Source organism: Pleurodeles waltl, chromosome 4_1 (genome assembly GCF_031143425.1).
Source record: "Pleurodeles waltl isolate 20211129_DDA chromosome 4_1, aPleWal1.hap1.20221129, whole genome shotgun sequence".
Taxonomy (NCBI): domain Eukaryota; kingdom Metazoa; phylum Chordata; class Amphibia; order Caudata; family Salamandridae; genus Pleurodeles; species Pleurodeles waltl.
The window spans coordinates 437,299,626-437,321,909 of NC_090442.1; the positions used below are offsets into that span (position 1 = coordinate 437,299,626).

General features: G+C 45.5%; 1 protein-coding gene across 8 annotated transcripts in view; it reads right to left on the bottom strand.

Moving 5' to 3' along the window:
• Positions 1-22,065, bottom strand: part of PCLO (piccolo presynaptic cytomatrix protein) — a 1,309,308-nt gene extending 1,287,243 nt beyond the window's left edge. For all 8 annotated transcript variants that reach the window (XM_069228704.1, XM_069228705.1, XM_069228700.1 and 5 more), the window contains exon 1: positions 21,815-22,065. In XM_069228704.1, coding sequence (XP_069084805.1) covers positions 21,815-21,960 — 146 coding nt within the window. In that variant the 5' untranslated portion in view covers positions 21,961-22,065. The remainder of the gene's footprint in view (positions 1-21,814) is intronic.
• Between the last annotated feature and the right edge of the window lie 219 nt (positions 22,066-22,284).

A 22,284-nucleotide genomic window follows, 5' to 3' on the forward strand; every position in this document is an offset into this window, starting at 1 on the left:
AATTGAATCAAACTTTCACAAGAGCAGATGCCTTTCACATAACTCCCTCTAAAAGATGCATGCTCAGACCTTAACTGATTATGTGAACCCTGCATCCGCTAGGGGGAAAGGGGGAATGGCAATAGAAAAAGAGAGACCGCCTCCAGAACCAGTTACTGCCTCTGTTTCTCATTTGAAGATAGGATATTCTGTGTGTGCTTCTGTAAACTAGCACCTTTCTTCTTTTGGGGATTTCTTTAAGGTAAGGACCTGCAGTGGTGTGATAAGAGCATAAATGAGTACATTCTTACTGTGCATTCAACTGTTCAGTCATTCTCATTCGCCAATTCTAATCGCTCTCCTAACCTGAATCTTTTGAGAGACTAGCCTCTCTCTCTAAAAGAACAATGTTATCTCAGAATCTTCTTTTCTCCGGACGTCAGAGGATAAATCCAAGGTTCTCTGAAGAACAGTCCAAAAGTTCATGAATGTACAATTTCTCAAAGTTCGGATTTCTCTATCACAGTCTCTAAGGCATCAGTCTGAGATTTGCCCTTGAGATTGATGAGTCTGCAAGGCAAAGAGTTTATGTATATATATATATATATATATATATATATATATATATAGACAAGTCTGGATATTACTGGATATTATACAGAAGGATTCCTTACTGCATTTGCTTGAAGTTCAGTTGAACCAGAACTAATTCTCCTCAGAAAGCCGATAGCCAGTTGCTGGAAGAAGGAAAAAATTCAGCTTCTCCAAAATGGAAAAAGTCCCTGGTGTGCACACCGTACCACCAAAAAAAGGATTAACTACTCAATACTGAAAGAATTCTCAATGAAGTCAAGCGCCACAGGAAGACTGCTTATTCTCCTCAAGATGACAGTTAAAGTGCATGGCACCCTGAGATGAACAGCTGGAGGGAAGCTACAGCACAAGAATAAAGTAGAAACACTAGAGCGCTGACCTCACCAAGATCTGAGGCCACCATCTTGAGTGGCAAGTAAACCTGAGGAGGCTAGTTCTAGGAACAGACTCTGCAAGAGCCATCAGGAGTGAGGACGCCACTGCAACCAACGTGGGTACAGAGAAAAGGGGAATCGCTTTTGCTGAGGGAAGAACCTTACAACACCAGCAATAGTTTTCCTGACAATAGTGGATGGTATGTGCACGCTATATTCTCTCCCTCGTTACAGAACTCATTAGTTCAGAATCTTGGGTTGTGGGGTAAATTAAAACAGCCAGCCAACTTGATGTTGTTTTTTCACACTCCTCATGCAGTTTCATTTTGCAACCTGAAGTAAAACTACGACAAATTCCGTTAATTGTTTGGCAATGAATACCTCCGTTCTTCCAAGTGTGCTCATCTTCTAAAGAGAAACAAAACGACTGTTACCCCACCCTTTTGACTAAATATTTTGGTGTTTGGGGAAGACACAATGTATTGGGGATCAAAAGCTGCATTGTTTATGCTGCTTTGGTGAAACTGAAGAACTAGCCCACCTTTAACTTGCTTACCCAAAAACATCTAAAAAGAAAAAAATCTGATGAGCAAACAACTGAAAATATACCTCAATGCAGTACTGAAAAGCAGGGAGAAGAATATAATTTTTATTTGGATGGGGATTCATATTATGAAATAGCTAAGATTTTCAAAGAACTGTGTATAGAGAACTCAGCAATTTCTCAAATGTTGTGTGTAGGAACTACACTTTTTGTTTACATTGCGCTGATGTCTGTCATGTTTTGTAATGGATGTAAAAGTGATTGGTGTGCTCTTTGGAAAGATACATTTTATTTTGCAGTCTTAAATTTGTAAACGTAAATTAATTGAGAAATTTGCATAACACGTTTACTCCTACAATGCAACCATAAATAACAGCTAATCAAAATCTACCTAACTAGGTCACATATAGAGCAGCTTCTTGTCAATGATGAAAGTTTTTCTGTAGAAGATCCACAATACCAATGCAGTTCTAATTGAGAAGATAGTGATCCCCTCACGTGACTATAAATCCTCCATTCTTCTAAAAGTTCAATCAATCCATAATTATTTCAGGTGAATTATTTTAAAGAGGTTGTTGTACATAATACATGGCACCGAGATAATCATGGGAGAACTGTATAGATTCTGCATATACTATACTATAATGTTTAGGTTTAATATAATTTATTTCTAATCTTTGCTATCACCTGAAGATCATACTTTACAACCCCTTCAGGAATTTAAACAAAAGGAGCTAAGAAACTAGCAAGCTGAAAAGTAACTGTATGTTGTGATTACTCGCACAAAAACGTAGAGCTTAGTACTCTCTTGCTGATGAATACTATCACACTAGGAAGGAGTGGGCCTGTAACCTGAACTTCACTAAGTGAATTACTTTCAATGTCAGTTTTAAATTAATCGCTTAAACTTTGTTACTTGGATCCTGGTTAACACTAGGGCCATATGTATCATTATTCCAAATTGCCATTACTTAATTGTGATTCTCTGCGAATCACAATTAGGTAATCGCTATTTGAATGTATGAAACTCCATGAGTTTCATTTACCGCTCCCTAATTGGTCACAAGTTGACCTACCTCACTAATATTAATGAGGCAGGTAGCAATTTTCGACCCATTAGGAAATGCAAAAATCACAGGGATAGTAGCCTGCTGGGCTCAGCAGACAACCATGTGTGTGATTGCTTTAAAATAAAGAATTGTTTTTTATTTTTTTTATGCAGCCAGTTTTCCTTAAAGGAAAATGGGATGCATTTTAAAAAAGAAAAATGAAAAGTTTTCTTTTCATTTTTAAGAGCAGGCAGTGGTACTTGGGACAACTGCCTGCTCTTAAAAAAGGTTGACGCTACCATTCACAAAGGGGAAGGTGTCTCTTGGGGCCACCTTCTCATTTACGAAAGGGTTACCACCTACTTGAAGTAGGTGGTAAAATACGAATATTTTGCAACCACATTTTGGTCACAAAACATTGTTGCATACCGCTGCAATTCGGTATTATGAAGGGATGCCCTTGACATACTGCTTAGTAATCCCAAATCAGTATGTTTGCGTAATTTCAAATTGTGATTTGGTAACACGATACCAAATCGCAAATTAGAATTTATACACACCAAAATGCCTTTTTGCTGCCACAAACGTCCTGATCGGCTGTTTGCGACCACAAAAGTGCATGACACAAATGGCCCAAAATCTCAGTGAAATAAAACAGACTACTTGCTCATCATCACGTGTGGGACCAAATATGTAAAACCAATGTGAAGCTGTACTATAATTTTGGATTCTACATTTTTTTGTAATCTCCAACCCTTTTTCCAATAATCCTTTAGTCATTTACATTTATATTCAGATTTCATATCTCCATTTTTCTAGGTTCTTTTCATCACCAAAAGAATTTAAGAACCTCAGTGACAATAAATTTGAATTATTTTTTTCATATTAAAATGCTAACAAATCAAACTCTAGAGTACCGAGCACACTTACATCAGCTTACTGTACTCAATGCATGCAACTTTCTGCAGCAAGGTCAGTTACCAGCTTCCTCTGTCTTTAAAGTGCCATTAACCTCATATTGATACTACTTGTCTATCTACTAATATAGCTGTATAGCCTGCCATAGCGGACAACCCCAGCCATTAAAGGCCCACTACAGCATTCGGTGAGGGCTTTTAACAAGGGAGCGGGCCTTTAATGGCCGGTATAGGCCAGCTATGGAGGGCTATAAGGCTACTAGAACATTCCACCACTAGAGGGCAGAATGTTCTAATAAATAAAACAAAGGCCTCAGGGAGTCCCAAGGGGATTGATATCCCCTGGGGCTCCGTGACGCATTTGTGAGACAAACATGGGAATGTTGGCGCTCCAGGCTTTTACCCGCCATTAGAAACCCAGTGCACTCCATATCTTCACTGGATCTCCTAATATTCCTATGTTCTAATACCATTTCTGACACCATTTCCTGTTCAACATACATAACACAAAAAACCTCCAAATGCAGTATTTCTGTTGTTTCTTTAAGGTCTAGAACAGTGGTTCCCAACCTTTTGACTTCTGTGGACCCCCACTTTATCATTAGTGGAACTCGGGGACCCCCTTTGAATCAATATTGGAATCTGGACCTCACCTCACTGAGTCATTACTGACAGCTGGGGAACTAATTTGTTAATATTATTAAATTTTCAGTTGCGGACCCCCAGGGGTCCCCAGACCACAGGTTGGGAACCACTGGTCTAGGAGATTTAGATGATATTTGTTCCCTATAGGTAATTTTCACTTTTTGACTCTCCATACTTACGCATGTTTCCCTACACTTTCATTGTCTGTATTTCTGTGAAGTTGCTTGCCCTTTCTCTTGCAGTAGGCAGATTCTGTTGAAATGATATGATCTGCCCAATCAATAACAACTGACTGATTGGTAACATGTAACCATCAACTAATGGTGAAATAGGATTGCCAAGAGCAAATTATTTTGTCAGTTGTTTTAACAGCAAGATCTGTTCCAAAATGCTACAACATTATTTTGTTAATGTTACATCCCAAAAAAATAACCTAACTTAAAAATCTGAACACCATCATCTTACGTACCTCTCTGTAACTCAAGTTTACCATTTGGGGATAGCATTTATCAAACAAAAAACACTTCAACACTATCCAAGAAATAAGTATGCCATTTATTGGCTAAGAAAGTGCATGGTGCAACATGTGCAAAAATTGGTACCTGATACATTTCAGGCTCTCCAGCCTTTGTCTAAGCTAAGACACATTCAGCCATATTCAGGAGTGATATAAATAAGTACAGAAAGATATTTCCTTAAAACGTTCTTTATTACTAATAAAAATAAAACTTACAGCCATTCAAGGAAGCAAATTATTTTAGGATCATCTTAATGCTGCTATGATGGTACAATTCTCCATATAATGATCAGCTTTAAAAACAGCTTATAATCGGACAATAATTAACACTTTCTGATTGGCTAAAAACCTGGAACAAAGCCTACCTTATGATCAAATATACAGTGGGGGCAGCCCAATCAGCTGGGTTAACTTCACAGTGGCCCCCTCTGGCAGACTAGGTCACCGACTCTCCAGCCGCACCTGGGCAATGGCTGAATCGGCAAAACTAACTTCACTGTAGCCCCTGGCATATGAGCTCTCTGACTCTCCAGTCGCACATGGGCAATGGCCTGATTTGCATGGCAGTCCTCTCACCTCCTTCATGAGATGTGCCCTGACCCCTTTCCAGTGACCTCTCTCTGAATCAAAGAGTACCCTTTGAAATGTGTTGAAGAGCCTCTGGCTTTTCTTCTCCAGTGAGTGTCCCTCCTAGCTCACAGGAATGCAGAAATCTCCAAATTTGTCTGGTGGGATTCTTCTATCCCCTCATGCTCCTTCAGTCAGCCGTGCCCAGAATCTTCCATGTATTGCACCTTTAAAAAGGCACACATACAGCAAGCACATGTATACTACCAACAAACAGTGCATAGTGCTACATACTAACTTTATGTAGGCCAAGAGTGAGTTAGACATACAGCACTGAATCTTTACATGAGTGAGCATGTATGCTTTACTCCAGTGACACAAGTAAAAAGGGCCTGTTCACTTCTACTGATCACTAAACGTACGCTACTCCCACCACGCTCATGCTACTTAACTTCTGGCAAATGTAGTAGTGTTTCACCAGTGTGAGGGTAGGGCTTTGGGCACCCCTACTGGTTCAACAACACAGCAATCTGTGAGATAGGTCTATGCCATGGCATACACGTATGATCAGTGTTTACCCATGAAATTAAAATCAGAACCAGGGATCCAGACACCATTGCAGCTAGGGCAACCGGACAGGGGTACATAACGTTCAATGTACAAGGGATGTTTCCTGCTCAACAGAAGCCTCTGTCAGATCAGACTATCCCAACCCAACTTCTAACCTGGAGAGGCTGAATGGTCAGATCTGAAAATTCGTCAGGAAATTCCATCAGCACTCCCATGGCTCGATTCAACTCTGTGCTGCACTTACAAAGTCTAACCCTTGTAGACAAAGAGACAATCTCAACAACTTGGGTTTCTCTCACTTCATATCCAGCAACCATCTCAGTAGCTTATGGTCCATTTGCACTATAAATGTAGGGCCTGATTTAGAGTTTGGCGGATGGGGTTACTCCGTCACAAACGTGAAGGATATCCCGTCCACCATATTACGATTCCCATAGGATATAACTGGATCGTAACAGGGCACACAGGATATCCGTCATGTTTGTGACGGAGAAACCTTATCCGCCAAACTAAATCAGGCCCTTTGTGCCAAACAAATAGGGCCAGAACTTAAGAAAGGCCCACTCAATGGTAAAACATACCTTCTCAATAGACACCCAGGTGTGTTCTCTGGGTAGTAACCTCCTACTAATAAAGGCTACTGGATGCTCTCTGCCCTTGTCATCCAGTTGCATTGCTACTGCTCCAATTCCCTTGTCAAGGCATCAGTCTGTACAATGAAAGGCTGACTGCAGTCAGGTGCTTTCAGTACTAGTGCAGTGCATAGTGCCTTCTTCTATTCTTCAAATGATTTCTCTCAGTCCTCAGTCCACATCACTGTCTAGGGCTGCTTCTGCAGTTCAAAGCAATCTGTGGGGCAACTATACTCCCATAGTGTACAACAAAGGTTATGTAATATGCAGGAGTCTTAATAAGGCTCTCACCTCAGTCTGTGTAGTAAGCATCTTCCACTCCATTTAAGACAAATCCTGGCATCCAGCGAGTGAATCTTCCCATTCCCTACCTAATGTCCAAGGTAGACGACAGAGTACTGCCCCATTTGACACTTAATTGCCTTGATAGTCCGTTTCGCCTCCTGTATCCTAGCCACAACCTGTTCTAGTTGTTATAGGTGGTACTACCATGAACTGCTGAACACTTCAATGTTATCCAGTTAGACCAGAAAGATCTCTTCCATCCCTGCAATAAATGGTGTACTAGGTACTGAAAAGTGGCAGGATCATTCTTCAAACCAAAGGGCATCACCTTGAACTACTATAGACCCTCTGACATAGAAAAATAGAAAATACATTATTTTTCTTCACCTGTAACCACCAAGTAGTTACCTTCAGAAACCTTCTGAGCTACCATGTATGGCCCACACCATTTGTCCTCCAATGCCCTGAGAAAAATAGGGTTAAGCGGCAAACCCTGACCTTCCTGACACCCAGTTATCATAGCTGTAGGAAAGTACCATCATGCCTGGCATGTTACCCCCATTTTTACTTGTGTGTCAGTTTGCTTTTGCCTGTGTCACTGGCATCCTGCTAGCCAAGACCCCAGTGCTTATAGTTTGCGGCCTTAATGTGCTTCCTGTGTGGTGCCTAACTGTATCACTGAGGCTCTGCTAACCAGAACCTCAGTGTTTATGCTTTCTCTGCTTGTAAAATTGTCACTGCAGGCTAGTGACCATTTTCACCAATTCTGATTGGCACACTGGAAAATCCTTATAATTCCCTAGTGTATGGTACCTAAGTACCCAGGGTATTGGGGTTCCAGGAGATCCCTATGGGCTGCAGCATTTGTTTTGCCACCCATAGGGAGCTCAGACAATTCTTACACAGGACTGCCATTGCAGCCTGAGTGAAGTAACGTCCATGTTATTTCACAGCCATTTTACACTGCACTTAAGTAACGTATAAGTCACCTATATATCTAACCCTCACTTAGTGAAGGTTAGGTGCAAAGTTACTAAGTGTGAGGGGACCCTGCCACTAGCCAAGGTGACCCCACATTATTTAGGGCAATTTCCCCAGACATTGTGAGTGCAGGGACACCATTACATGTGTGCACTACATATAGGTCAATACGTATATGTAGCTTCACAATGGTAACTCCGAATATGGCCATGTAACATGTCTAAGATCATGGAATTGTCCTCCATGCCAAATCTGGTATTGGAGTGCCAATCCCATGCATCCGCGGGGTTCCAGCATGGACCCCGGGTACTGCCAAACTATCTCTCTGGGGTTTTCTCTGCAGCTACCGCTGCTGCCAACCCTCGGACAGGTTTCTGCCCTCCTGGGGTCTGGGCAGCCCAGACCCAGGAAGGCAGAACAAAGGATTTCCTCTGACAGAGGGTGTTACACCCTCTCCCTTTGGAAATAGGTGTTAAGGGCTGGGGAGGAGTAGCCTCCCCCAGCCTCTGAAAATGCTTTGAAGGGCACAGATGGTGCCTTTGTTGCATAAGCCAGTCTACACCGGTTCAGGGATTCCCCCAGCCCCTGGTCTGGCGTAAAACTGGACAAAGGAAAGGGGAGTGACCACTCCCCTGTCCATCACCACCTCTGAGTAGCCAGTGCCAGCAGGTGACGTCAGAGACCCCTCCTGATAGGTGCTTACCTGGTTAGGTGGCCAATCCTCCTCTAAGGGTTATTTAGGGTCTCTCCTGTGGGTTTCTCTTCAGATAACAAATGCAAGAGCTCACCAGAGTTCCTCTGCATCTCCCTCTTCGACTTCTGCCAAGGATCGACCGCTGACTGCTCCAGGACGCCTGCAAAACCGCAACAAAGTAGCAAGACGACTACCAGCAACATTGTAGCGCCTAATCCTGCCGGCTTTCTCAAATATTTCCTGGTGGTGCATGCTCTGAGGGCTGTCTGCCTTCACCCTGCACTGGAAGCCAAGAAGAAATCTCCCGTGGGTCGACGGAATCTTCCCTCTGCTAACCCAGGCACCAAACTTCTGCTTCACCGGTCCTCTGGGTCCCCTCTCATCTTGACGAGCGTGGTGCCTGGAACACAGGAGCTGGATCCAAGTGACCCCGACAGTCCAGTGTTCCCTCTGTCCAAATTTGGTGGAGGTAAGTCCTTGCATCCCCACGCCAGACAGTAATCCTGTGTACTGCATGATCTGCAGCTGCTAGGACTTCTGTGCACTCTTGCAAGGAATCCTTCGTGCACAGCATAGCCCAGGTCCCCAGCACGCCGTCCTGCATTGCTCAACTCGCTGAGTTGACCACCGACTTCGTGGGATCCTCCTTTGTAGTGGTGAGACGGCCGCCGTGCTCAGATTTCTTGAACGCCTGTTAAAGTGCTTTTGCAGGTGATGCTTGCTTCAGCGTGGGCTCTCTGTGCTGCGGAGTGCCCCCTCTGTCTCCTCCTTCAAGGGGCGACCTCCTGGTCCTTCCTGGGCCTGGGCAGCACCCATTTTCTTCATTTGCAACTCTTGCAGCTAGCAAGGCTTTTTTGCGGTCTTTCTGTATGGAAACAACTCTGCATCCTCCAGCACGCCGTGGGACATCTTCTGTGCAAAGGAGAAGTTCCTAGCATCTTCCGTTGTTACAGAATCTTCCGCTTCTTCCACCCGGAGGCAGCCCTTTTGCACCTTCATCTGGGGTTTAGTGGGCTCCTGCCCACCCTGGACACTTCTGTGACTCTTGGACTTGGCCCCCTTCCTTTACAGGTCCTCAGGTTCCGGAATCCGTCTTCAGTGCTTTGCAGTCATTTGTTGTCCTTGCAGAATCTCCTGTCACGACTTTACTGTATTTCTGGGGTAGTAATGTAACTTTACTCCTACATTTCAGGGTCTTGGGGTGGGGTATCTTGGACTCTCTTAGTGTTTTCTGACTCTCCCAGTGAACCTTTACACACTACACTAGGCCTGAGGTCCATTCTTTGTTTGCATTCCACTTTTGGAGTATATGGTTTGTGTTGCCCCTAGGTCTATTGCATCCTATTGTATTCTACAGTGTTTGCACTACTTTTCTAACTGTTTACTTACCTGATTTTGGTTTGTGTGTATATTTTGTGTATTTTACTTACCTCCTAAGAGAGTATATCCTCTGAGATATTTTTGGCACATTGTCACTAAAATAAAGTACCTTTATTTTTAGTAACTCTTGAGTATTGTGATTCTTATGATATAGTGCTATATGATGTAAGTGGTATAGTAGGAGATTTACATGTCTCCTAGTTCAGCCTAAACTGCTCTTCTATAGCTACCTCAATCAGCCTAAGCAGCTAGAACACTACTGATCTACTAATAAGGGATAACTGGACCTGGCACAAGGTGTAAGTACCATCAGGTACCCACTATAAGCCAGGCTAGCCTCCTACAATAGCTTTCTGGTCATAGATCTTCTTCCTCAGCACTTGGCTAGCCTGAAGGTTTTCATTTGCTTGATTCACATATTGTGCCATCAACTTCCTGAGGCCAATCACACAGTCCACCACATCCTTCTTTGGAGACTCTGAGGTTCCTTTCCACCCTTCTCTGACCAAGGAGACAGTGTGTCCATACACATGATCAAAGGGGCTGAACTCTACCACCTTCTAATGAAACTCCTGGTAAGGAAACAAGAGGCTTGGCAGAAGAAGATCCCACTTTCTCCTGAGGTTCTCTGCCAGACTTCCCATCATGCTCTTCAGAGTCTTGTTAAACCACTCCACCAAACCATTGGTTTGTGGGTGGTATGCCATGGAGAAATTATTATTATCCAGCACAAGGGTTGACTCATAAACCCAGACTGGAACCTGTGTCTCACTCTAGAAAAAACACATGGGTCAGATTCCTTCCAAGATCTAATAAGGTGTTGCATATTTTGGCAACTTTGGAGTTGCTTGCAACTAAGGTAGCAGGAGTATTCACACCATGTTGGTTTTTGAGTGATAGTATAGTGGCATGATACTAAGGACCCGATTTATTTTATGGGACACAAGTCAGACAGTGCTGCCCTGATGACGTCCTTGGTTAAATTCCATTTAGATCGAAACATCGACACACCCACAAGGTTGCCCTTCCCACATACCTTAAGACATTGTTAAATACACTATGATGTTGTGGAATATGCGCTGTGGGTATCCATATTTTGATGTATACATGTAAATATGTTTTCAGCACTGAGCTCTTTATGCACCTTGCAATACCTACACTGTTTTTCGACTTACGATGTCTTGATGCTGTTGAAAAAATACATCACATTAATATTGTATATTGGGCATTCTAAGTCATTCATTGATACACTACTACACCCACAGGGGGAATCAGGAGTCAGTGGGGTATTAAACCTGTGGACTAATGGTATGTCATACCAGTTCAACTCCTACATCCCTCTCAAGTAAGAGGAGATGAAATTGGGTCCCTGCTCAGAAATCACCATTCTCAGAAATCCAATCCTAGAACAAATCCACAGGAGAGCTTTCGCTATCACCCGTGCAGTCATGCTTCTCAGAGGTACAGCTTTTGGGTACCTAGTGGCATAATCCACCACAACCAATTTATACTTGGAATTTCCTGTGCTCTAGTGGATTTCTAATGGCTAACGGCAAAATAGTGTTTTGCAACCACCCCTTTGCTGACTTGTAACTGGGCTCCCTTTCGAAGTCCCTCAAGTATAGGGCACTCTTCTTGTGCCTTGCAGAAATCTTTCCAGTTAGGCCCTTCAACAGATAGCAAACCCTGCAGCTCTAGAAGTTTCCCAGCACCTGGTCCGCTGTAAGAGCTTCAGCCTCCCCTTCCTCTGGAGCAAAAGCAATGACTTCCATGGCCATTGCCTTCCCAAAGTCTGACCTTTCAAGCGAACTATCTTATCCGGGTCCCAGCAAATCAGGAATGATCCCAGTCCCAAACTGAGACTGATGTTCAGCCTGTTCTCTGGTCAACATATTTCACATGGCCCAAGCCACAAAGGTTTCTGGTCCTGGCACCAAGCCAGGGGCAATCAAACCATTGCTCAAGAGATATCCAGTACCTAGCTTTTCACTTACCCTGACATCACCCATGGCCACCTTGCCATTGAACTCTATCGCAACCCTGGCAAACAGATTCTCCATGCTCTTACACTGGCTACCAAGCCTGTATCCTTGGCAACAGGGATAATCTCCTCAGGCAACCGTGCCCTCGCAGCTCCCTTCACCCATGCGTAACATGCTTGCTATCATGGGTGCTACTGGGTCAGGTTCTTCCACCTGACAATTCCTCTTGAAGTGTCTCACCTGGCAACACTTGTAGCAAGTTATCACCTTGGACTTGGAAGAACTTACTTGTCCTGCCTTTTCATGATGCTGCTTCCCAAGGACATAATTACCATTTCATCTGGGCCGTCATTGAGTGTAATGGGAATTACCCTGGGCCCTTACCCTCAGATTTGTTACAGTCTGTGGAGAGTTCCTCTCCCAATATGGTTTAGAAATGTGCTGTTCTAACCTCTAGTATACCAGGTTAGCTAACCACTTGTCAGCCACAATTGCAAGTTGCTCTGGATGCTTCTCTGTCAAATTAGACAGGTATTGATTAAGTGAGTTAAAGCGCTCCTCCTTAAGTTACTCTGTCACCAATAACTGGTTAAGGGATTAAAGGTTTTCGGTCTGCATTCTTCTCACCTGCTTATTCTAATCATGCAAAACTCTTTGAATCCAAGTCTCAAATGGAACTCTATCTGTCCCCTTGCAGTCGTGGAATTTCTGAAGTTACTGAGATGGCTTCATCCCAAGCCGTCTAATTAGAGCGCCTTTGTTCACTTGTAGATCATCTTGTCTTCCACAGCTGTCCTTTCCAGTGCCTTGAGTCCCATAAAAGCAGCAGCCTTAGACACCGCATTTAAGGCATGGGGTACCTCAAAGCTCACAAACAACTGCAAGATGTCTTGATTTTCCACATACACATGCAGCACATCATCTCTTGGACTCTTGGCCACAACCTGGCCTGAAGTGAATACAGAGTCATATATCCCAGATGGAGTTGCTGTTGCTGCCATCCCAAGTCCCCCTCTCTCTCCCTCAAGGGCTATCATTTCCTTCATCAGCTCTTTACTTTTCCTTCTGTATCTCCTCCCACTCTCTCTTTGTTTTGCCTCCTTTACTCCCTGTTTCTCTCCCCTCCCTCTCAATTTCTCTTCCCAGGCCCATTTCTCTTGTCTCTCTAGTCTACTTTCCTGTTGTTCCAGGTTAGATAATCTTAGCTGTTCCCTCTCAAACTCTCTGGCTTTCTCCTCTTCTTCAGCCTCAGCTTTCTGGAGAGCCAACTGCAAGCTCAGGGTCTCTGCTCTGCTAGACTCAACTCACCCAACGGGGTATAGGGAATTGCTGTCAGTGGTACCCTAGAAATTCAAGGTGGTGTACACACCTGAGGCATTTTAGAAACTAGAATTTGGTGAATGTTTTGGGAAAACCCCATAAAATGCAACAGGTACACTTTTCAGTTGTTTGGGATAGATATGTCCTAAGGGAAACCTAAAGTCTGAAACCGCAGTGCTCTTCTCGGCTGCTAATATTGTTCCCTCCCCAGTGTCAACTACAACTTCATGTCTTTCACTAAGTGACTCAGAAGTGCTCCCTAATAAAATTACCAAGGACCACTCTGCCCCAACTCTTGGGAACCCTCCACCTTCTGCCCCAACATAAATCATTCATCTGATCTATGGACATGGTGCTAAGGTTTATTCCCAACTCTGTGTTCTCCTTGTCTACAAGTGCTGTCTTTTTGTATGAAACTGGGCTTATTGTACTACTGGCGTTAACTGGAAATGGTCAAAGTCACACATGTATCCGAGGCCCCTAAACATTAGGCACTGCATCGTCTGCCGTCAATTGTCAGAACCTCTTTCAGAGGGCCATGGGGCAAGCACTAGCTACTGGGCATAACTGGGGGAAGGGGGGGTTGCGGCTTTTTACTCTTGATGTCCCGCGGCCTGGCCTACTATAGAACCAGAGCAACTGAGCCAAGTACCCCTTCAGCACTAGACTCAGAGGTAGCTTGCGTCGAGCGGTCCAAGGCTTCTCAGGTGGGAGGGGCCCTGGAGGGTAAATACAGTAGGTGAACACAGACTCATACCTCAAAGTACGTTCAACTGCAGCAATAAATGATTGTCTAGTCAAATACTATCTATTTTCACAAAATAATATGTATACACAAACAAAAAGTTAATAATGGCATCCAAAAACAATACACTCATGGCCGTAAGGTCAGGAATCTAGTGTTTAAAAAGCAAGCCCATGAGTCCCACATCCTTCTCACTGGCAGTAAGGGTTATTTCCCATTCAGCATAGGAGACGTGCAGGTTAGGTCCCACTGCAGCCCCAGTCTCAGGAGTCCCATTGTGACTGTCTTAGAAAAATAAAAATAAAGTGTTCAAGCGCTGAATCGCTATCTGGCAGACAAGTTCCCTTGAGGCCTTCTGGCCTTTCAATCAGTCTTACCTGCACCAGTAGAGATTGTACGACCGGAGTCTTAGACAGCGTATCAGTTGTGACCATGGAGAATGCACTGGCTATCTTCAGCAAGTAACAATCACAGCTCTTCAGGGCAGCAGCTGGTTATTCTCAGCACTCCTCTCATGCAATGTTAACTTTGCTTTGATCCTTCCCACAGTTGTTTGGGGGGGGGGGGAGGGAAGGATTCAACAGTTTGTGGTTGAGCTCTTTTGTCCGGGATTGGACCTGCATGGGTCACCACTGCAGCTTCTCCTCTTAATGACAATATCAACCAGGCTATTTTCCTTTTCCTTTCAGTTGATCCAATTTGGTGTACCAGGTTCCCACTTAGGCAACAGCATGTCCTCTGGCATATAGGATTGCCAACTCTCCAGTTGCACACAGGCAACAGCCTGATCATCAAGGCAAACTTCACGGTAGCCCCTCTGCCATACGGGGTCACTAACTTACACATCGCACTGGAGCAGTTAACTTCACTGTGTCCCCCTCTGGTATATGGGGGTTGGTGACTTTCCCAGTGCACACCCGCAATGGCAAAATCGGCACAGCAGCCCCCTCCTCACACATCGCTACAGGGATCCACATGCCAGGATCCCCTACTGTACCTTACTCCCTCCAACAATCTCCTTTTTCATACAGGGCACCCTGGTCCTGGAGAGCACGCAAGTACTGGTGCTCCAGGGGCAGGTTGTCTTGAATTTTCCCTGGGTAATGTTCCTGCACAGAGCTACGAGACTGACAACCCTTAAATGTCCAGTCCTGGGCAGAGGCAGAAGTCTTGCAGAGCTTCTGCTCCTCACATAGCCTGACTGGCTGCTTGACCATTGACAATTTGGGGGCCTCAAGCTCCCTTTCTTTCAGTCCATTTTCAGACACCAAATGTAATTCAGATCCTAAGTCTTTGATGTTTGTGTTCGGGTCTGCTTCCTTATGAAATGACTTCTCCACACTCAGCCCATCTTCCAGAAAAACAGTCTGGCACAGTACAAACAACTGCAAATCTGACAGTCTCATAACACAGGCCATGGGAATGACTAGAAGTTCACACCTAGATGTCAGTCACAGTGATATGTGTATGAAGAGATTACCCAAGGACCTCATCCCTACTCTTTACAATTCTCATATCAACCCCAACCTTTTCCTGGGATGTGCCAACGCCCCTTTCGGGTGAGCTCTCTCTATATCAAAGACACCATTTGAAGTATACTGAAGAGCCTGGATTTTCTTCCTCCAGTGTCCGTCCCCCCAAGCTCACAGGAATGCAGCTATCCACACATCTGTCTTGGGGGATACCTCATTTGACTAAAGTCAGCACTTGGTCACTCAAAATGGAACCCAGACATGTTCATATACTGTACCATCCAAAAGCGCACATACACTCAGCACATGCCCACTACACACAAGCACTGCCCAGCGCTACTTACCAACATGGTGTAGGAAATAGGTGAGTTAAGCACACAGCAGCAGAACTTTACATGAGTGAGCCTGTTGGCCTCACTCCATTGACACAGGTAAAAAAAGGCCTGTATGCTACCACCCATGATCCGCCTTCACACATGAAAACAAAAATCAGCACCAAGGATGGAGACATCATTACAGCTGGGGTACTCCGGGCAGGGGTACACATCCATCGTCATGCAAGTGACTTTTCTGTCCCAAAACATTTACATGGTGCTTTTGTTTTGCAGCTACATTTGTACTCTAAAAATCCCATACATATTAGTCACACTTGTTATGACCACAGCTTTGTAGGACTGGTTCATAAAACTTTAGTGGCAGTGTAGTTATTAGACCAGGAATGTTGTACCTCAAATCTACAATCAAAATTCTGCACATGGTTATGAGAATTGCTTTACACTTTTAGAGAACAAAAAACAAACTATACAAGCTAGTTAAAATAGAAACACTGCCTCACAAGCTCTAAACAGTATGGAGTGCATTCTGATGTAGGCAACATACCAATGGCTTACAACTTCTTAATGAAAAAAATAAAAACCACAATAGTGCTGCTCATCCAAGTCTATCTCACAACCAATGGATGCCTCTCAAAACTCTGTCTCTAGCACTAAATTGAACTTCTCCTTGAAACGCTGACTCTTTCGTTGATTTCTGCTAATATCTCTAGGTTGATGTCACTCTATTATTTAGCCCACACTTACAGAATTCATGTGATGCTTAAGTGACTGACTAGTCCTCATGCATGCCGTAGGGGACTTCAACACACAACTTAATTCTTGACAAGTCCTCATACATGCAGTAGGGGACTCCTATAACCATTTTAATTCTTGACCCAGCTAAAATCACTTTTGTAGAGTCCCTCTCTACAGTACACCCAAAATCAGTTTGTCTCCACCAGGCCCTAGTCCATTATTACTTCCAGGTAGGAGAGCAACTATTGACCTTTATCAGTAGGCAACACTTTATGCGGGCTACAACCTGATCAATCTTCGGAATTAGTACACCACTGCCCACTTATCAAGCCAAAATGAGTGATTTAGCTCTTAGCTACCTAGATTGATGCAACTGCTACTTTCTGTGCCTCCACAGTACTGCTTTTAGCCTCTTGGAAAATCATAAATTATAGAACCTGTGTCCTGCTCAACCTACTCGGACCCATCGTCCGTAAACATCGAACAGACTGGTCCTTCCCGTACAACAGGTCACGTAAAAGGTTCCTCATTCAAATATCTAAATTGGACCAAGACCTGAACCTCCTCTTTGTGCTGAATGTCATCCTCCAGCCCTCTTCCATACTTGTAATCACAATCAGCCCCATTCTTTACAAATCATTTCTCATCTGCATCTCCTAAAGACTCTGGAATTCTCTACACTGGGGTCCTAAAGTCGGAATGACAGGCAGGGAACCTAAGATCAGTCACCATCCTCAGAGCATTCAAAATACAAACATCACCTGTCCCAGCTCAACTTCTCTCTACAGCTGACATCTGATCAGCAGAGTATATCACAAACACTCCTTAGACTTCACTGTATTTTCTATGTACTGACGCAATCACCATTCAATGTCTTACCACCATCTCTGTGACACTTTTTCCCTTACAAAATCCTGCTAAGCTACTGTTGTAACTTCTCCCATTTTATGGAGAAAGAACATTTTACCCTTGACTATTTTCTTGATTCAATCCCCCCCCCCCCCCACCCCGAACTCCCCCTTTTTTTTTTTTACCCATCCCATGATTCGGTCCTCCTGAGGAGCATACAATGTTACGGAAAGTTTAGAGCTGGTGATGTGCAGTTTCCTGCGGGGCATTTAGGAGCAATGTAGTTTCAGGTACTTCAACGATGAAAAAAAAAAAAGTTTTACTTAATTTAATATCCCAGTGTTTGCTTTATAAAAGTTAACAATTAATATAAGTAATGTACATAAGTCTTTTCGAGATGTTTAGAAAATATAAACAGGTAATGGGACATTTTTGTTTATCTTGTGTTGGCAAAAAATAAACACAGTATGATTGAACAGCAGTTTACAGTTGCGCTGATGCCCAGGTTAGATAGCCAAAAATCAGAATAGACTGAAACAAAAGACAGGCGTGTTCTTTTCAAGTTATTCAAAGAAAGCATTTAAAGAGATGACACAATGACACTTATTCAACGTACACCAATAGCTATAATTTCTAACATAGGGGTCTATACACTAAGCATCTATTAGCCCCGTAACCCACCCATCAACACCACCGACACTGATGCAGCTGCCCGCAACTTCAGGCAATGGGTCGACACCTGTGCCAATACTCTCGCCCCAATCAAGAATCCCTCCAACAGACGCACTGACAGAAAGGCCTTCTGGGTTACCGTCGACCTCCACGAATCTAAGCAAACCTGCCGAAGACTCCAAAGAAAGTGGTGCCAAGATCAGACTCTGTACAACCACACAGCCTTCAAAAACGCCATCCGCGGACACCACCAACTCATCCGAGCCGCCAAGAGAACCGCCTTCAAAGACCAGATCAACAACAATGCACACAGCCACAAGGAGCTCTTAAACATTGTGAAGGAACTCTCCAACCCCAGCTCCAACGCCAACGCCATCCCAAGACCTCTGCGACTCCATAGCCTCCTGCTTCCACCGCAAGTTTGCAGACATCCACGACAGCTTTAGCACCCCGACCCCCCCCCCGGCAACCACCAACACCACAGATTCACCTTCGACCAACCTCCTGCTCTCCTGGACCCCTGTCAAGGACAACGACACCATCGAAATCATGAATACCATCCACTCCGGCTCTCCATCCAACCCCTGCCCTCACCACATCCCCATTAAAGCAAGCTCCATCATCGCACCCCCAACTACGGAATATCATCAACAGCTCCTTCGAGTCCGCCACCTTCCCGGAGAGCTGGAAACACGTCGAGATCAATGCCCTCCTCAAAAAAGAACAAGGCCGACCCAAAGGACCTCAAGAACTTTTGGCCTATCTCCCTGCTCCCCTTCCAGGCAAAAGTCATTGAGATGGCTGTCAACAGACAACTAACCTGCTTCCTCGAGGAGAACTGCACCCTGGACCCTTCCAAATCTGGATTCCGCAGCAACCACAGTACTGAAACCACCCTCATCGCCGCCACCGACGACATCAGAACCATACTGCACAGCAGCAAAACTGGGGCCCTCATCCTCCTGGACCTCTTGGCCGCTTTCAACACCGTCTGCCACCACACCCTACGCTCACCCTCAGCAATGCAGGAATCCGTGACAGAGCCCTGGACTGGGTCACCTCCTATCTCACTGGCAGAACCCAGAGAGTCCGCCTCCCCCCCCATTCCTCTCGGAGGCCAACAAAATCATCTGCCACGTACCCCAGAGTTCGTCCCTCAGCCCGACCCTCTTCAATGTCTACATGGCCCGCTCGCTAACATCGCCCGATTCCACAACCTCAATATCATCTCACACGCCAATGACACCCAGCTGATCCTCTCCCTCACCAAGGACTCCGCCAAGGCCTACCTCCACGAAGGAATGAAGGCCATCGCAAATGGATGAAGAGCAGCTGCCTCAAACTCAATTCCAACAAGACTAAAGTCCTCATCTTTGGCTCCGTCCCTTCCGCATGGAATGACTCCTGGTGGCCTGCCACTCTCGGAGCCGCTCCGACTCCCACTGACCACGCACGCAACCTAGGATTCATCTTGGACTCCTCATTATCCATGACCCAGCAAGTCAACGCCATCTCCTCCTCCTGCTTCAACACCCTCCGCATGCTCCAAAAGATCTACAAATGGATACCCACCGAAAGCAGAAGAACAGTCACCGAGCCCTCGTAAGCAGCAAGTTGGACTACGTCAATGCCCTCTATGCAGGAACCATGGCCAAACTCCAGAAGAAGCTGCAACGCATCCAGAACGCCTCCCCAAGCCTCATCCTGGGCATCCCCCGCCACTGCCACATCACGGACCACCTGAGAAATCTGCACTGGCTCCCAGTCAACAAGAGAATCACCTTCAAACTCCTCACCCATGCTCACAAAGCACTGCACAACGCCAGACCAGAATACCTCAACAGACGGCTCTCCTTCTACACCCGACCCGGCATTTTTGCTCCGCCAACCTCGCCCTCGCAACCGTCCCACGCGTCTGCAGAACTACAACTGGTGGTAGATCATTCTCGCACCTTGTCGCCAAAACGTGGAACAATCTTCCCACCCACCTGTGCCAGACCAAAGACCTCCTTACCTTCAGGAAACTTATCAATACCTGGCTGTTCGAGCAGTAGCAGCACCTCACTCTACCTTCTCACCCCCCTCAGGGCCTTGTGACACTCACGGGTGAGTAGTGCTCTTTACAAATTCCTGATTGATTGATTGATTAGCAAGACCGTGCTCATTTTCAGCTTTAAAAACATGACTACTATTAAATGTAAAGACGCACACAACTCAATACTTTTAAAGCAGTCGCAAAAGCCTAAATGAGGACAGCTTACTCCAATTCAACAATCAAGTGTAACCTCCAATGTCAAAGAGACAACATCCTCGTATATGCTGTATACTAAAATGTCACTGTGACGAATAATAAAATCTGACGTCCAACTTCGTGGGTGCCAAATCTTGTGTGGGGGTTTACGTGAACAAGTATATCATACGAAAGACGATTTAACCTGCCTAAAAAGAAATTATTCAAAATGTATGCCCAACCGCTCACTTCTTCAGCGTAAGTGAATGATTCACCAAGGCGTTGAAAGTGCTTTACCGTGTCATCTGAGCTCCAGCCACTCAGTAGCGCCAATGCTGCTGTAAACAGCACCGCAGTCACATCTTAAGACAAACGCAGCAGGCAGAGCGGAGCTGTGAACACACGGGCCTGCTCTTCAGGACCCTGGACAGAGGAGCGAAACCTGTTCGTGCCTGGCACGTCCTAGAAGTTTGATGTTGAAGGGTTATAGCCGAGTTAAACTTCCCCACCAAAAACAAAACACGGCGGCCCCGTACATAAGCTTCAGGACCTTGGACAGAGGAGCTAAATTCAGCCCTGAGAAAGTGGAATCTAAGTGCCCGGCGGCATGAATGATACATAGTGTAAGAGGATCAGGTGTTGATGACATGACCATGGCTGTCAACAACTACGCAAAGATATAGTGCTGACAGTGTGCAAGTATATACAGATTACCATACCTGTAACGGCAGAAAAATAATGCAGGGAAATACTGTACACTACCAACGAGTACACCATCTAGCCAAGTGCAAGCAAAGAGCCTCCGTTTATTGTAAAAAAAGCAGCACAGGGCTGGGGTAGCTCTGTGTAAGGAGAGTTGAGATGCATTTTTATTTGGGGAGAAAGCAAACACAATGCACACAAGTGTGCAAACCCGTGTACAGTGACGCCACGTACACGAACGGAAAAAGAGGTTCACTGCCTGTTTGTGCACACTACAGATAAGCAGGTGTACACACGACTGAAGGCGTGGCTCAGAGGACAACCTACAACATTATAACATTATACGGCTCTGAATGTAAATACAGCTCCTCTTCTCCGGTTGTTGTTTCCGGTAAATTTTCAGCCCGAGTACAAGCACAGAAAGGTGACGCGCACCCCCACCACTGTGCATGGTATACGATAAATATGTGATGAGCAGGAGGGCGGCTCCCCCAAAGCAGACAGGAAGGATGCGGCTTAAAGGGGAAGGTGCCGCTAGCCACATCGTGTTAGGGAAGCAATCAACCAGAGCTAACACCACTCACTGGGAGCTTAGAGCGACCAAACCACACAGGTACACAACAAGAGCAAGCGCATAACAGAAGCGCGCACACACACACAGAACTCGTGCACAGAGACACATGACACTGACTCCAGAAGCACATTCTAGACCCACACATAACAAAACATAAACAGAGAAAGCACTAGCCACACTACACACACGCACTGCCACAGAAAAATAGTATTTCGTAAGCAGGAACCCACACAGAAAAAAACACTGCCGTGCACACACACACCTGCACAACAAGGCGACATCCTGTGGGGGCGAGAAGGCCTTAGCTATGCACAGCCTCAGGACCGCGATGAAAGGGGAGGGTGAAGGAGGGTGGCATTAACAAGGCTCCCAGGGGGAGTGAGTTGCTCCTCGGTAAGCCAGAGCAGCGCTCTGGCTGTCAGGGTCCCTTTCCCTCTTCCTCCGTAATCCCTCGGTGCACTCTGACTCACCTGCCCTCCGGCTTTGGTAGCTCCTGCGCCCTGGACATGACGGCGGCTATCTGCCTGCGCTCTTCCTCGCTGAGCTGGCTGAGGTCGGCCGGGCTGACCCCGCCGGGCAACCCTTCGCCGCCCTCCAGGCTGGCCTCGTTGCCCATGGTGGCGGGTGGGGTGCGGGCTATCAGCGCCCGGCCGCCTTCTCCGCCACCTCAGATCCTCCCGGTCTGCGATCCTTCGGCTCTGGACCCAAAGCGGCGTACTGCGCCTGCGCACATCACAACAGCTGATCGACCACATCCCTCTACGTTTCCAACCTTTAAAGGGCCAGCAACACCTCCGCCAGAGACAGTCAGTCACTGATCATCCTTTAGAGCGCTCACCGTCACAGAAAAGAAGGCGCTTTCAGTTCGCGCTCCTCTGCTGCTGGCTAACTGAAGTGATAGGTTGTGTCTGGTCTGGGTATCCTGCAGCACCATTCAGGT